The sequence below is a fragment of the Pagrus major genome, chromosome 10 (assembly GCF_040436345.1).
Source record: "Pagrus major chromosome 10, Pma_NU_1.0".
In the NCBI taxonomy this organism is placed as follows: Eukaryota; Metazoa; Chordata; class Actinopteri; order Spariformes; family Sparidae; genus Pagrus; species Pagrus major.
In genome coordinates, this window is record NC_133224.1 from 2,777,334 (window position 1) to 2,792,654 (window position 15,321).

Sequence of the window (15,321 nt, forward strand, 5' to 3'; positions counted from 1 at the left end):
ATTGGCTGCTGGGGCGGAAGAAATGCAGCCGCCATCTTGGACCGGTCACCCGCTCCACTCAGTGTAATCTGTTTGGCAGGCGCAATGAAGTGTCAATCATAACTCACTGAATACTAAACTGATTTTACACGTGTTCAACACTAATATATGGTAGAGAAGCAGAAGCAGATAGTGGAAGTAAAGTCCTGCTCAGCTATTTTAATAAGTTGAAAAATGAAGAAACAATATATGAATACATTATATATCTATATATATAACATATAACACAATAGACAGAAGTTATATATCAGAGAAAATTAATATATATAAATCATATATAGAGTATCAATGTAATTCATATATATATATATATATATATTTATATATATATATATATATATATATATATATATATATATATATATATATATATATATATATATATTGTTTCTTCATTTTTCAACTCATTAAAATAGCTGAGTAGTACTTTACTGCCACTATCTGCTTCTGCTTCTCTATCATACTGTATATTCTGCAGGATGTTTTGGGTCTGAATAACATTTATTTATAGATTTGTTTTAATGCCATTCAATGGGACTTTTTACAATATATATGATTAAACATGTATACAAATGTCTTCAGAAAGGTCTAATCCAGCTATATAAAGAAATCAAGGATTTTTTTAACTTGTACTGGTCACCTGGGACTCATTTGGTATCTGGGACAACAGGATAGAAGAACCGACACTGCTGCCCTCCAGTATCAGATATGGGAAACCCATCCCACAGGTAACTGGATGGAAGTAAGGATGAACTGATCTATAAATGTCTGGATGGATGAAATAATGAATTGACCTCCTCCCTCTCTCAGGTCAGTCTGTCCCGGGTCGGCTGTGCGTCCGTTTTGGGTCTCAGGAAGCAGAACGAGGACCGCCTCCGTGTCGCTCGTATCCATGACAACCTGCTTTACTTAATCAACGGCCACGCCGGCCCGCACGCTGCAGACTACTGCTACACACATATTTTAATGTATAAACTTTTAGTACTTCCCTCCATCTGTTTCGTCCTCCATCCTTCCTCATCTCACTTTCCTGCCACTTCCTGTTCCTCCATCTCGACCCTGTTTCATAACTCGTGTTGTTGATGGAGCTGGGGGTTGCTTCTCTAAATTATTCAGAAACATTAAAGTCACGCTCATGTTAACAACAGAGTCTCCATCATGTTTTATTCAGGCTCAGATACACTGAAGGATACACAGACACACATTCCAGTGTGGTGCTCATATTGGTTAATGAACAGCCCTTGAAATTATTTAAAATGTTGGTAATTTTGACTCTTGAATATTATGTGCAGGACTTGATAAAGTTTGCCTCTCATGTCTAATGTTGTGAGAGCAGGTTAGGTTGAGTTGACCAATCAGAGAGCAGGTGACTGGAGCCTGGAGGTGGAGCATTGCAGGGGAACATCTACGTCGTCTCCAAGTCCCTCTTCTTCTGGTCGTCCTCATTCAGAGCTGACATGGACATAATTAAGAGAGAATTCTGACAAAAAAGGTAGAACTCAAAAAATGTTTTTACCCCTCCGTAATTATGCTGTTATTAACACTTCTAATTAATGTCAAGAAGCATCTATTAGATTATATCTGTAAGAAGTTAAAAGGGCCCGATAACCTTTAAACTAACACTTATTACGAGGACCGTATTATAAAACGTTGCCCTGTAGGGTTTGTATACAGAGTATGAGTGTGTTCGTACCTTTAACAGTGATCCAGCTCTCATGAGTGTCTCTGTGACCATGAATGACACACTTGTAGAGTCCTTCGTCAGCTTTGGTTTCTGCTGTTAGAGTCCAGTTGCCCTGAGTTCCCCACCTGAGACACAAACACACAGAGGAAAAGAAACTGACACTTCATGCTCATATTAAGATTCAAGGAATATGTTGATGAAGGTAAGTTTGATGTGAATAATAAACTCGGGTTGAGGAAAGTTTTACTTGAGCACACGGTCGTTCTTGTAGAAGGTGGCTCTGAGGTTGGAGGCGATTTCCTTGGTGGTTTTGTTGATGTGTAAACAGTGCAGCATCACGTCCTCCCCCTCCAACACAGGAAGCCGCGGACTCTCCATGACATTATTCACAACTGCACAGAGAGAGACAGTCTTTCATTTGACCTGATCCGGAGAAATAAATGCTACAGTCCAGAGAAAACACGGCAAATTCAGACATTTTGACTCACTTAGGCTAGCCTACTAGCAAGCTATCTGCTAGCAGCTAGTGTTGTAGCTTGCATTAAAATGTTGCAGTGGCTGTTCTTATCACAGAAAGGTAGAATAGGTAACCCTAACCCTAACAAGATAATTCAGAAAAACATCACATTTTCGGTATTAATGAGTTAGTGCTATCGACATTATATGTGCCCATACATGTTAACCATAAGCACTAGCTAAGCTAGCTAGCTAGTCAAGCTAATCAGGTGAGCTAGAAAGCTTGTCAATGTACATTGTATTAAGCTTTACTGTACTCGTATTCAAAAAACAATGGCTATTTGGGGCAGTGTAGTCTAATTTATTAATTTGGCTTTTCTTCATGGCTGTTTGGTCTCATCTGGTCCAGGGCAGAGACCATTGTTTCTCACAATTTTGTCTGAGGGCAGGTAAATCCCTCCTGGTCTCAGGGCAGAAGTTGTCTGAGGGCAGGTGAATCCCTCCTGATCTCAGGGCAGAAGTTGTATTTTTCTGTTTTAAGGCAACGTAGTTGGACAAAAGGGAGTCAGCTGTCTCCTCTGGTCTCAGGGCTGTAAGTGTACAGCAACACTTATGCATGCAAATAAATCACAGCGTTACAACACAGAATCTGTACACATTAATTCCAACATGCGGCAATGCTGGAAAGCTCTTTATAACTGACAGATCTGGTTACAACGCAGCATCTGTGCACATTAATTTCATATTAAGCAGCACAATCACGGCTCAGCAAAAGTTTTATGCTCACACACAATTCAAGGAATATGCAGTCAAGAATATGAAGTTAAGCATCACATTGGTCACTCAGTGGACAGCCAAACAACATTAAAACAGCTTAAGTTTTGATTATTACAACCGATGTTTGTCTGTACACATTAATTTAATGCAGAGAACTGTGGTTTTAAGTGGCCTCACACGGGGCACCATATATAGTATATATAGGATATACACTACTAATAAATGTAATTTATTAATCACTTGCAATTATTGATAAAGCACTCGTAAATGGGGCACCACCTCCGTTCTTTTATCTCTTTGACTAATCCCTGGCTCAACAGGACCTGTGAGAAGACACCACACAAATATACCAAACTGAGATTCACATCTCAACTTCAGAACTCCTGACTGACTGACTGACTGCTTACTGTAGCGTAAAAGATCGATCACACAGTCACATTAGCCAAACACCTAATCTAGGCGTTAATGTCAATGTCCCAAACCTTTTTAGTCTTCTCTCCAGGTCCCATCTTTGTCCAGACCAGTTGCATGTCCATCGTGTCGCCGTAGTTCCCTTTGTCATTGTGTGTGGTGCAGTTGAGCTGTACAGTGTCGCCCACACACTGACGTACCAGGTCAGAGAAATGACCATCCTTGTTGGCAGGACTCCAGCGTACTTCTTGGTCTCACGTCGCTGTACATCTGATGTTAGAAAGAGAATAAGTTCCTCTGTTTTACCAGGTGATGACATTATCGGTGCTTATCAGTCCTGTGCATCATGACCTCCTTTTTCAATGTTTCATATATTATTTTTTTATGTTTTACAGTCACAACTCCAGCCGACTCCTAGTCACTCATCACCTGCCAAACACTCACTCTTTCTACCTGCTCACCTGTTCCAAACTTGGCTTATTAACTTCCTGTGGCACAAAGTGCAAAGCTGGATTTTACTGCTGCAGTTGGTGAAGGTGGAGCTCATTTTGAAATATTCTGCATAACGGTTGAGAAAATCCCTTGTACAGTCAGACTGTTGAACAATACTCACTACGAGATGAAGATCCTGCGCTCACAAAGTAGCAGTAGACACACAGCACTGACAACAGAGAGAGAGAGAATACAATGAGTTTGCAGCTGTTGACAGTGTTTTAGTATAAAATGTAATAAATGATGCAGTCACACACTTACAGACTGAAACGTGTCTCATCCTGCTGAAGTCTCGTCTTTCTTCTGTCACACTGATGAATATCAAAGATTTGAGCGCTGCTGGAACTTTAATGTTTGTTTTCTGGTCATCACCCTGAAACGCTCTCAGTGGATCATGTGGCTTCACTCCAAGCTCTGTGATTGGTTGACTAGTAGTGGTTAATTGATTTTTGGTTCTGGTGATCAAAGGTGAAGCTTTTTTTAAATAAACAAGAGAACATGCATTTCTGAGTGTGTTTTCTTTCACCTCATTTTGTCCATGTCAGTTATGTTATGTTGGTAAAACAAACTAAAACTCAAAACTCCTGTTGTTATTCTGTTTTATTAGTTATTGTTGACATTTTCTTATTTACCATGAAATCATAAATCTGAGCGATATGTAACGTAACTCTTACTTCAGTCATCACACAGGTTTAAATAAGCCTCTTTCAGAAATATGGTACCAGTCTGCCACATGTGGGCGAGATAATCAAAGGTTTTATGTCTTTTGAATCTATTATTCTCACAGCTTTAGATCCATTTTCTGTGATGATGCTCCTCAGTTTTCCACTTTAAATATTTGAATTCTCACTTTTACTGTCAGATCATCAGACCAATCAATAACCAGATAATGACTGACATCGTGTCTCACAGCATCAGGTGTTGTTCCTCAAGCCAACATCTGTTTGAGACCGTTTGTTCAAACAGATGTTGGCATCATTTTAAAGGATGTCTTCCTCCATCTGTGGACGAGATTTTACTGGACAGAAAACTCAAAGAGAAACTAAACACACAAGTTCATTTTCTAGACATCGACAGTGATAAAGACAATGTTGTTCTGGTTTGTTGTTCTGAACAGGGTCGATTAAGGTAGAAAACTGTGTGAGTGCTTTAGAAAACATGTTGAAGCAACTGATAAAAACTGTAATATAGTGAGTGTGACAATAAAACACAAACAGATTGAAAGCGTCAGGTGTCTCCTACAAAGTGAGACCTCTGTCCGAGCTCAAAGGATCTAAACAACAAGTGGCCTTCAGGGACACTGAAAGTCTAAAAAGAAACAAGAACATGTTTCAGTCCAAATAACAGAGTTGATCAACATGTGACATCACACACAGATGATCAATAGTGACCAATAGTGATTATATAGAAGGAGTCAGAGTGAAGAAGAAGCTGATAAAGCTTCATGTTGTCATCCACCGTCCATCAGCTCCTTCACCTCCATTGTCTCTCTGATCCAAAGTCACATCAGATCAATATTCAGAGTGACAAACAGACCAATCAAACAGATTGATCTGCCATCAGAGGATCAGTTTGAGTTGAGCTGCTTCTGTTCCTGATGTTGATTGTTTCATCTTTGATCTGACTTCTCTCTGCAGTGGAGACAGAGGACAGTTGGACAGAGACAAACAACCATCCAGAGACAAACAACCAGAGACAAACACAAATACCTCTGACCTGTATCTTCATACTGACCTTTGACTTTAAGCAGTACTGTTTTCCATCTCACGATGTCTCCGTCTGTGTTGTAGACGATGCACCTGTATGTCCCTGTGTCTGTGTGTTTGGGGTTTTTCAGGGTCAGACTTAAGTCTCCAGTTTCCAGCAGGTCTTTGTTCATCTCTGTCCGGTCTCTGTAAAACTGGTCCTGTTCTCCAGACTGGTCAGAGCCTTCATGATAATTGTGGACCGTCATTACCAGTTTTGGTTCATAACATTTCCACATCACTGTAAAATCCTGTGGCAGACTAGCTGTGGTTTTGCAGGGCAGCTGGACAGACTCCGTCCCCTCATCCACCTCCACCTGACAGACTGAGAGGACAAACAACCACAACATCAGCTGTACAGACAGCAGAAGCAGGTTTTAACAACTTTATTGAATTATTACAACATTGTACAGAAACCTGATGTTGTGCTTCACAGTAATGTTTCATCTGGTGACATTTACATGTATTGATATTTTTAAGTAATAAGTCTATCAGGGTCACTTTGAATCTTATTTTATTTTGTCTTTGGGGGAAGAGAACCCATCAAATGTTCTCTGACTGATTTGTACAGATGCTGATTTGTTAACATAAAACCTGTAGCATACAAATTAGTTTTTAATAAACAATTAAAAGTTTCTGACAAACATGTTTAGAAGGAAACTGCCTGGATTCTGTTCGTTGACAGCATTTTTTATCAGCCAGGAAGTTTTAAACTGGTGTTTCACTCAGAGGTCGTAGGTCAGAGGTCGAGTCCTCCATGTCTTTTGTTTAGATACTAAAACACTTACAGGATCAGGAAAGGTGGCCTTGGTTCAATATAAAAGTACTTTATGGATGACAGTTTTGCAGTACTCACCTTTGACCAGGAGCTTCACTTGTTTCCTCATCAGGATGGTCCTCTCCCTGCTGTAGAAGGTGCAGATGTAAAAGCCTCTGTCCATGTCTGTGAGGTATTTCAGGGTCAGACTGAAGTCACTCAGCGAGTTTCTCTTCATCTCAGTTCGGCCTCTGTAACACTGATGCTGCTCGTCAGTCAGAAGGCCATTCTGATACACGTGGACCTTCATGTTGATACTGTTCGTCCACTCAACTTTAGCATCATCAGGCAGGTGAACTGTGGTTTTGAAGGGCAGCTGGACAGACTCCGCCCCCTCATCCACCTCCACCTGACAGACTGAGAGGACAACAAGTCACAACATCAGCTGTACAGACAGCAGAAGCAGGTTTTAATAACTTTATTGAATTATTACAACATTGTACAGAAACCTGATGTTGTGCTTCACAGTAATGATTCATCTGGTGACATTTACATGTATTGATGTTTTTAAGTAATAAGTCTATCAGGGTCACTTTGAATCTTATTTTATTTTGTCTTTGGGGGAAGAGAACCCCATCGACTGCTTTTTACAGATGCTGATTTGTTAACATAAAACCTGTAGCATACAAATTAGTTTTTAATAAACAATTAAAAGTTTCTGACAAACATGTTTAGAAGGAAACTGCCTGGATTCTGTTTGTTGGCAGCATTTTTTATCAGACAGGAAGTTTTAAACTAGTGTTTCACTCAGAGGTCGTAGGTCAGAGGTCGATGTCATGTCCATGAGTAACACGCAGTGTAAGAATGTGGAAAGGTATTATGGGTAGGGTGGAGGAGTTTGGTTTACATTAAATTCGCACTCAGCAAGAGACATACATGTCTACGTGTGGTCCATACTATTCAGATTGAATTCTGCAACCTCTGCTTAATTCTGAAGTAACGTAGAGACAAGACATTGGCGACGAGGATTAATTCTCATTAGCTAGTTAGAAACAACAAGTTTAGTTAGCTAGCATGGAGAAATCCGGAATTCAAAACTTTGCATGCTACACCGAGCCAGCTACGCTAGGCTCACGATGGAGGCAATGGCTAACGTCGTTCGAGCTGTATGCTGACGGTAAAGGGCTCATCATAACCGATGATTCACCTGCTGCTACGAAGCAAAGGAGACGTGCACTGCTACTTCATCTTGCTGGACCAGACGCACAGGACATTTTCTCAACTCTTCCGGACACTGGTGAGGCAACGGACTACAACAAGGCAGTAGAGGCTTTGAATGCATACTTCGTACCCCAGGTCAACACAACGCTGGCAAGGCACGCATTTCAAAAATTGCACCAGAAGCAGGGGGAGACGGTGCAGCAGTTTGCTACATGCCTGAGACAAGCTGTGAGAGACTGTGGTTACGGGGGAGATTCTGACAATCAGATAAGGGACGCAATATTAAGCAAAGGGACGTCGGAATATGTCAGAAGAAAACTGTTAGAAGAGGGTCACGGATTGACCCTAGCGTCTACACTGGAAATAGCTGCCCGTTGTGAGAGCATCGATGAGCAACTGGCGGGCATGACGTCATGCGCGTCGGCTAAACCCTCCACAGACACTGTTAACTGGATTGCACTGAAAGGAAAAAAGGGAGACCATGGAAACGGGAATACAAAAGGTAGACCAAACAGAGACAATAAAAATGATGGAAAGTGCTACAGATGTGGGAATACTGATCACATTGGACGTGATCCAAAATGCCCCGCAAGAGGATAAATGTACCACAAGTGCCAGGGAAAAGATCACTTTGCAAAAGTATGCCGCACTAAAGGTGGGAAACCGAAACAAAACGTAAATAACGTTGATAAACATGAAAGTGGGGACTTTGCATTTGCTATTGATGATAACCACATGCCAGAGAGACTTAACTTCTGTGTTGGGGGAGTAAATGTAAAAATGCTGATTGAGTCTGATGCGACAAGCAATGTAATGGGAGAAAATGCATGGGAAAAATTTAAAGCAGAAAGCATTAAGTGCCACTCCTATGTCCCTAAGACAGAGAGAAAACTTTACTCATATTCTTCTAGTCAGCCATTAACAGTCAAGGGGGCATTCACATGTGAGGTGTCTATAGGAAAAAAGACTGAACGTGCTGAGTTCATCGTAATCAGAGGAAGTGGTGAACCGCTGCTTGGAAAAGAGACAGCAATGCGACTGGGGGTCCTGAAAATAGGTGCCAACATTGCTGTCATCACAGACATTAAGCAAACGCTCAAGCAGCAGTATCCTGAAGTGTTCAGTGGAGTTGGAAAACTGGAAACAAGACAGGTCAGTCTACACATTAACCCTGAGGTTAAACCTGTAGCCCAGCCACTCAGGCGCATTCCATTCAACCTTCTGGGGGCAGTAGAGTCCAGAATTAAAGAATTGGTGGACTTGAACATCATTGAGCCGGTGAACGGACCCACCCCGTGGGTGACGGTTGTGATTGTCCCAAAACCTGGAAATGATGTCCGACTTTGCCTGGATATGAGACGGGCCAATGAGGCCATAGTGAGGGAACGCTTTCCGATTCCCACAGTGGATGAGCTACTCCAAGGCATGAACGGCTCAACCATATTCAGCAAGTTAGATTTAAAATGGGGCTACCACCAACTTGAACTGACTCCTGAATCACGTGACATCACCACATTTGCTGTGCACAACGGAGTGTACAGGTACAAAAGACTTGTTTGGTGTGTCCTCTGCCAGTGAACAATATCAGCATGAGATAGCCAACGCATTAGCTGGTATTGAAGGAGTCGAGAACATATCTGATGATGTGATCATACATGCATCTGACCAAGAGACGCACGACAGACGACTACATGCAGTCATGGAAAGACTCAGAGACACTAGATTAACACTGAATCCACAAAAATGCCAGTTCAACATGGACAGATTGATTTTCATGGGCATTCTGCTATCGGAGAAGGGCATTGGCCCAACAGAGGAGAGAGTGCAAGCTGTGACAGAAGCACGGGAGCCGGAGACCGCCACAGAGGTGCGTAGCTTCCTTGGGCTTGTGGGATACAGCAGCAGATTTATCCCGCAGTTTGCAACTCTATCAGAGCCACTGAGGCGCCTGACAAGGAAAGACACACTTTTCAACTTAGGGCCGGAGCAAAAGCAAGCATTCAGTGCTCTTAAGACAGCGCTTGCTAAAGCAACCACCCTTGCTTACTTCGACAAAGAGGCACCAACCCAGGTAATAGCGGATGCGAGTCCTGTGGGGTTAGGCACTGTCCTAGTGCAAAACCAGAAAGGAATTTAAGTCCCTGTGTGCTATGTGAGCCGTAGCCTAACTGATTGTGAACGGAGATACTCTCAGACAGAGAGAGAGGCACTAGGTCTGGTGTGGGCCTGCGAGAGACTACATCCATACCTGTATGGGCGACAGTTTGACCTAGTCACAGACCATAAGCCATTGGAAGTAATATATGGCCCCCGCTCAAGACCATGTGCACGGATAGAGCGATGGGTTCTTCGCCTGCAACCGTACCAGTTCAAGGTAGTACACATAGCAGGGAAGAACAACATTGCTGACTCACTAGCAAGACTCCTGCCATACACGGTGAAACAGGCAGAACATGGGCACGGAGCTGATGAGTATGTGAGATTTGTGGCAGTGAACGCGACTCCAAAGGCACTCACCACTTCAGAAGTGGAGGAAGCATCTGCCACTGACCAAGAGCTCCATGAGGTACGCAAAGCCATAGCAACTGGACATTTTGAGAAGTGCAAACAGTATGCTGTCATTGCAAATGAGCAATGCACAATAGGATATCTTGTTCTAAGAGGCACACATATAGTGCACTTGCACTAGCCCATGAGGGACACTTGGGTATAGTGGGAACAAAACAACATCTCAGGACTAAAGTGTGGTGGCCTGGAATGGATAGAGCAGCCGAGAGACATTGCAAAGCCTGTCACGGATGCCAAATAGTTGCTAGACCTGACCCACCTGAACCGCTGAGACCCACACCGCTACCTGATGGACCCTGGCGGGACGTTGCAGTTGACCTACTGGGACCTCTCCCGTCCAATCACTCCATTCTAGTGGTAGTAGATTATTTCAGCCGATATTATGAATATGATGTCATGACCACCACCACAGCAGAGAAGCTCAGAGACAGTCTGGAGTCAATCTTCAGCAGACATGGATTGCCAGTCACGTGCAAGTCTGACAATGGTCCTCAGTTCAGATCAGAACAATTCAGACTGTTCTGTGAGGAAAATGGCATCACACACATCAAAACCACACCAAAATACGCTCAGGCCAACGGAGAGGTTGAGCGTCAGAATGCATCACTTATGAAAAGGATCAGAATTGCTCAATCAGATGGACTTGATTGGAAAAAAGAACTGAGAAAGTATGTGACGGTCTACAGGTGCATCATCCATCCAACAACAGGTAAAAGCCCTGCTGAATTGCTTTTCAATCGGAAGGTAAGAGGAAAGCTGCCTGAACTGATTGAAGTGCACACTGATCAAGAAGTGTGTGATCGTGATACAGAGCAAAAGGCAAAGAGCAAGCTGTATGCAGACACCCGCAGAGGAGCACAGCTATCAGAGGTCAGTGTTGGTGACACTGTGCTCTTGAGACAAGACAAAACTGACAAATTCTCCACCCCATGCAATGCAACACCACACAAGATCATCAGCAGGACAGGAAGCAAGGTCGTAGTGGAATCGCCAACAGGAGCTCGATATGCAAGAAACACCGCCTTTGTCAAGAAATACGAAGAGAAGAGACTGAAACAAGGGACATTCCCAGACAAGGGGGAAACACAGGAAGCTGAGGACGACACAGGAATCGGCGAGGCGATAGAAGAACACACACACACCACTGACACTCAGAGTCCACAAACCAGAAATGACATTGACACACAGACAGAAGCAACCCTGCCATCCAGGCCACAAAGGGTCAAGCAAACACCCAATAGACTGTCTGACTATGTTCTCAAATGATTTAAAGAAAAAGAAGAGAGTTGTCATATTGTTCATGAGTTAAAACCTGTGGGTATATAGAATGTGTTTGATTTCTAGCAATAGAAGAAATTATTACAGTTCATGATTTGGAAGAATTGTTGTGATTGATGGTTGCTTAAAGGCAAGCAATATGTTATGATACTAAGTAATGAGTTCTGACTAGTACTAAATACTAAAGTGATTTTGATAAGCGAGGTACATGTTCCTGTGTGGTGAAGTTATGTTACAGATCTGGCCGCTCAGAAGGAGGTTAAAATGAGAATTCCTGAAATGTGAAGCATAATGTGAAGTATAATCCTGAGTTATATTTTCTATCCTGAGTTATATTTTCTGTAACTAAGAAGAAGAGTTTAATTCTAAGAAAAGGGGGGATGTCATGTCCATGAGTAACACGCCCTGTAAGAATGTGGAAAGGTATTATGGGTAGGGTGGAGGAGTTTGGTTTACATTAAATTTGCACTCAGCAAGAGACAGACATGTCTATGTGTGGTCCATATTATTCAGATTGAATTCTGCAACCTCTGCTTAATTCAGAAGTAAAGTAGAGACAAGACAGTCGAGTCCCCAATGTTTTTTGTTTAGATACTAAAACACTTACAGGATCAGGAAAGGTGGCTTTGGTTCAATATAAAAGTCCTTTATGGATGACAGTTTTGCAGTACTCACCTTTGACCAGGAGCTCCACTTGTTTCCACATCAGGATGGTCCTCTTCCTGCTGTAGACGGTGCAGGTGTAAAGGTTTGTGTCCCAGTCTGTGGGGTATTTCAGGGTCAGACTGAAGTCTCTCAGTGATTTTCTCTTCATCTCTGTTCGGCCTCTGTAACACTGATTCTGCTCGTCAGTCAGAAGGCCATTCTGATACACGTGGACCTTCATGTTGACACCGTTCGTCCACTCCACTTTAGCATCATCAGGCAGGTGAATTATGGTTTTGCTGGGCAGCTGGATAGACTCCGACCCTGAATCCACCTCCACCTGGTAGACTGAGAGCACAACAAACCACAACATCAGCTGTACAGACAGGAGCAGGAACTGTGATGGTAACAGGACCTCACCATCCCATCCTTCTGTTATAATCCCAGAACTAACTGTCGACACTCTGCCTCAACAATCACGGTCGACTTACAAGACTAAAGATGACAACCATTGGCATTCTGGGTAGTGTAGTAGAAGTGACGTACCTGACATGAAATACTGCCGAAAATACACTAAAAGACTCCCCAAAACAATAAGACCAACAGCCAGGAGAACCAGGAGAGCTGTGGCCCAGGATGGAAATACAAATCGTTCTGTGGGAAACAGAAACATAATGAACATGACCTCTGACCTTTATCTACAGTACTGACCTCGGACCTGTATCTACAGCTGGTTTCAGGGATTGTGGCTGACCTTTGACCTGCAGCTGTACGTCCATCACTCTCCGTTCTCCTCCTGACCCTCGTCTGACGGTGCAGGTGTAGTTCCCGCTGTCAGAGAGGCGGAGTTTTGTCAGATTGAGGCTGAGGTCTCCACTCTCAAGAGCATCAGCCATCATGGATGTTCGGCCGCTGTAAAGCTGGTTTTGTTCTCCAAGCTCATCACCTTCCTGCTGACGCTTGTGGACGGTTGTAGGATGGAGATCCAAGCGACTCCACACCACTGAGGGGGCGTCCACGTCAAAAGTGGGAAACTCACAGGGCAGCAGGACAAACTCCTCCCCCTCATACAGCTCCACAGCTGAGGCATGCTGGGAAACTGTGAGGTCACACAGGTAGAGAGCTTAAATTACAGCAGCAGTCTAAGATGTGTGTTGATATCTGAGAACTTATTTACACTTTTACTATCATATCACGTCACACTATCAAACAGTCTTGTTAGCTAGGAAGAGGTTGAATGCTAACGCTAGCTGTTGTCTAACGGGAACTAAAGGCTCATCAACTATGTTCATTTATGTTGAAATATGGCCTGATGTCCCTCTGCATGTTCACTGATAACCATTTGTCAGATTCCTTTATACATTACACATTACATTACATTATATATACATTTATACAAGTTGCAAACTAGAACACATCTGTTTATCTTACCGTGCACGAGGACCACAAACACCACAAACATCTTCATCTTCCTGTAAAAATGACAATTTAAAATATTATTTAATCTGCTTCTCTTTTCAAACACTCAGTTTACAGCCAGTTGTCACGTTCCTCCTCCTGAGCATCAAGCGCCACTGTAACACAACTTTAGTTTAAAATGAACGGCACGTCTAGATATGACTCAAAGTGTTTCGACGGTACAAACACAGCTGAAACTCCACATTATTGTAATTTAGTTCCTTTTCACACACAGATAGTTAACCCAGGTTAACCTCAGCCCAGGTCTATATGATCCACACTGCATTTCTACTAATCCTGGGTTAACTGTGAACTGTTGGAACACACAAGTGCTTTGAGGTTAAGCTGCACTTTCTAGAAAGTTGTGTTACTACTCTGATTACTTTATAATAATGATAATAATAATAATAATAATAATTATAATAATAATAATAATAATAATAATAAGAGACAAAAAAAGACAAATTAAGCAATTGGAGACTATTTAGGGCTTTAAAAGTAATCAGTAACATTTTGAATTGAGTTTTGTAATGGATGGGTAACCAGGAGTCTGGCTGCTGTACTTTATACTAACTGTAGTCGGGCAGCTGCTGTGTTGTTCAGACAGGTGATAATGAGTTCTGGTAATCTAGACAGGAGAAAATGAGGGTGTGGACGAGTTGTTCAACTATGTTTCTGGGTCGCACTGGTTTGACCTTGGCAATTATTTTGATCTGTAAATAACAAGTTCTAACTGGACTGTTAATGTGTTGATTTAAGTTCAGATGGTGACTGAAAACAACACCCAGGTTTCTGGCTGATTGTTTTGTATTCGTTGTTAGTGGTTGTAGTGTCGTATCTTTCTTAGCCTCGGGCAAAGTCCAATTTAGTAAAGCATTAATGTGGATCAACTCATGAATAAGCTTTGTACGTTACAAGATGACTTCATTCAGCAAGTGGAATGGCACCATGGTTTCAGAATCAAATAAATCATAAAGCTTACTTTTATTTTAAATATTTCCATAGAAACGTAAATAATATTTAACTTAAGTAATTCTTGTTGACACAGAAGTAAGGATTAGGAATAGGTGTAAGCTACATAATGTATTTAGTTATAGCTGTTCAATCATCATTTTAATGACAGACACCTCTTACGTATGTTTTGGAATAAACACAAGATAGAAATAATATGTAGCCCGTTAGCTAGCATAAGTGACATTTTTGCTACGTCATACCACTTTCACTTACTTATAGTGACAATTTAAATGTAAGAAACAGGAGACTTACCTCACTAGAGTCACTACTAATAGGCTACTGCCATCACTGTTACTGTAGTTTGTTTTAATTAAAAAAATAAGACGCAAACAAATGTAGAAAGAAGAAGAAGAAGAAGGGAGAGAGAGGCATAGAGAGAGAGAGAGAGAGAGAGAGAGAGAGAGAGAGAGAGAGAGAGACTCTAGTTCCTTCTTCCGGTTCTGGCTTGGTGCCAAAAACATTCACACCCTCTTGGCCGTGTTCAGCATGACAGTGATTCATAGTTAAATCCATTCTGGTTCAGATTCTGTCAATCTGTTGAGGTTAGTTTGCACTGAAGCAACAGCTGACATGTGTTTCTTTTGTCTTTATATATATTCTGCAGGATGTTTTGGGTCTGAATAACATTTATTTATAGATTTGGTTTAATGCCATTCAATGGTACTTTTTACAATAAATATGATTAAACATGTATAAAAATGTCTTCAGAAAGGTCTAATCCAGCTATATAAAGAAATCAAGGATTTTTTGAACTTGTACTGGTCACCTGGGACTCA

At 41.9% G+C, this 15,321-nt stretch overlaps 1 protein-coding gene across 3 annotated transcripts; it reads right to left on the reverse strand.

Annotated features, from left to right (window-relative positions):
* Positions 1-1,177: 1,177 nt before the first annotated feature.
* On the reverse strand, positions 1,178-15,321 carry LOC141003238 (uncharacterized). Of its 3 annotated transcripts, none has more exons than XM_073474531.1 (13): positions 14,798-15,321; positions 13,505-13,545; positions 12,828-13,172; positions 12,620-12,727; positions 12,104-12,421; positions 6,461-6,778; positions 5,594-5,929; positions 4,121-5,490; positions 3,981-4,028; positions 3,439-3,637; positions 1,971-2,115; positions 1,733-1,848; positions 1,178-1,491 (listed from the first exon to the last, which is right to left on the reverse strand). In XM_073474531.1, the coding sequence occupies exons 1-8, from the start codon at positions 15,004-15,006 to the stop codon at positions 5,399-5,401; spliced, it is 1,767 nt and encodes a 588-aa protein (XP_073330632.1). In that variant the 5' UTR covers positions 15,007-15,321; the 3' UTR covers positions 1,178-1,491; positions 1,733-1,848; positions 1,971-2,115; positions 3,439-3,637; positions 3,981-4,028; positions 4,121-5,398. The 3 variants fall into 3 exon arrangements, with proteins under 3 accessions (XP_073330632.1, XP_073330630.1, XP_073330631.1); XM_073474529.1 differs by having other exon boundaries at positions 4,121-5,493; XM_073474530.1 differs by lacking the exon at positions 3,439-3,637 and having other exon boundaries at positions 4,121-5,493.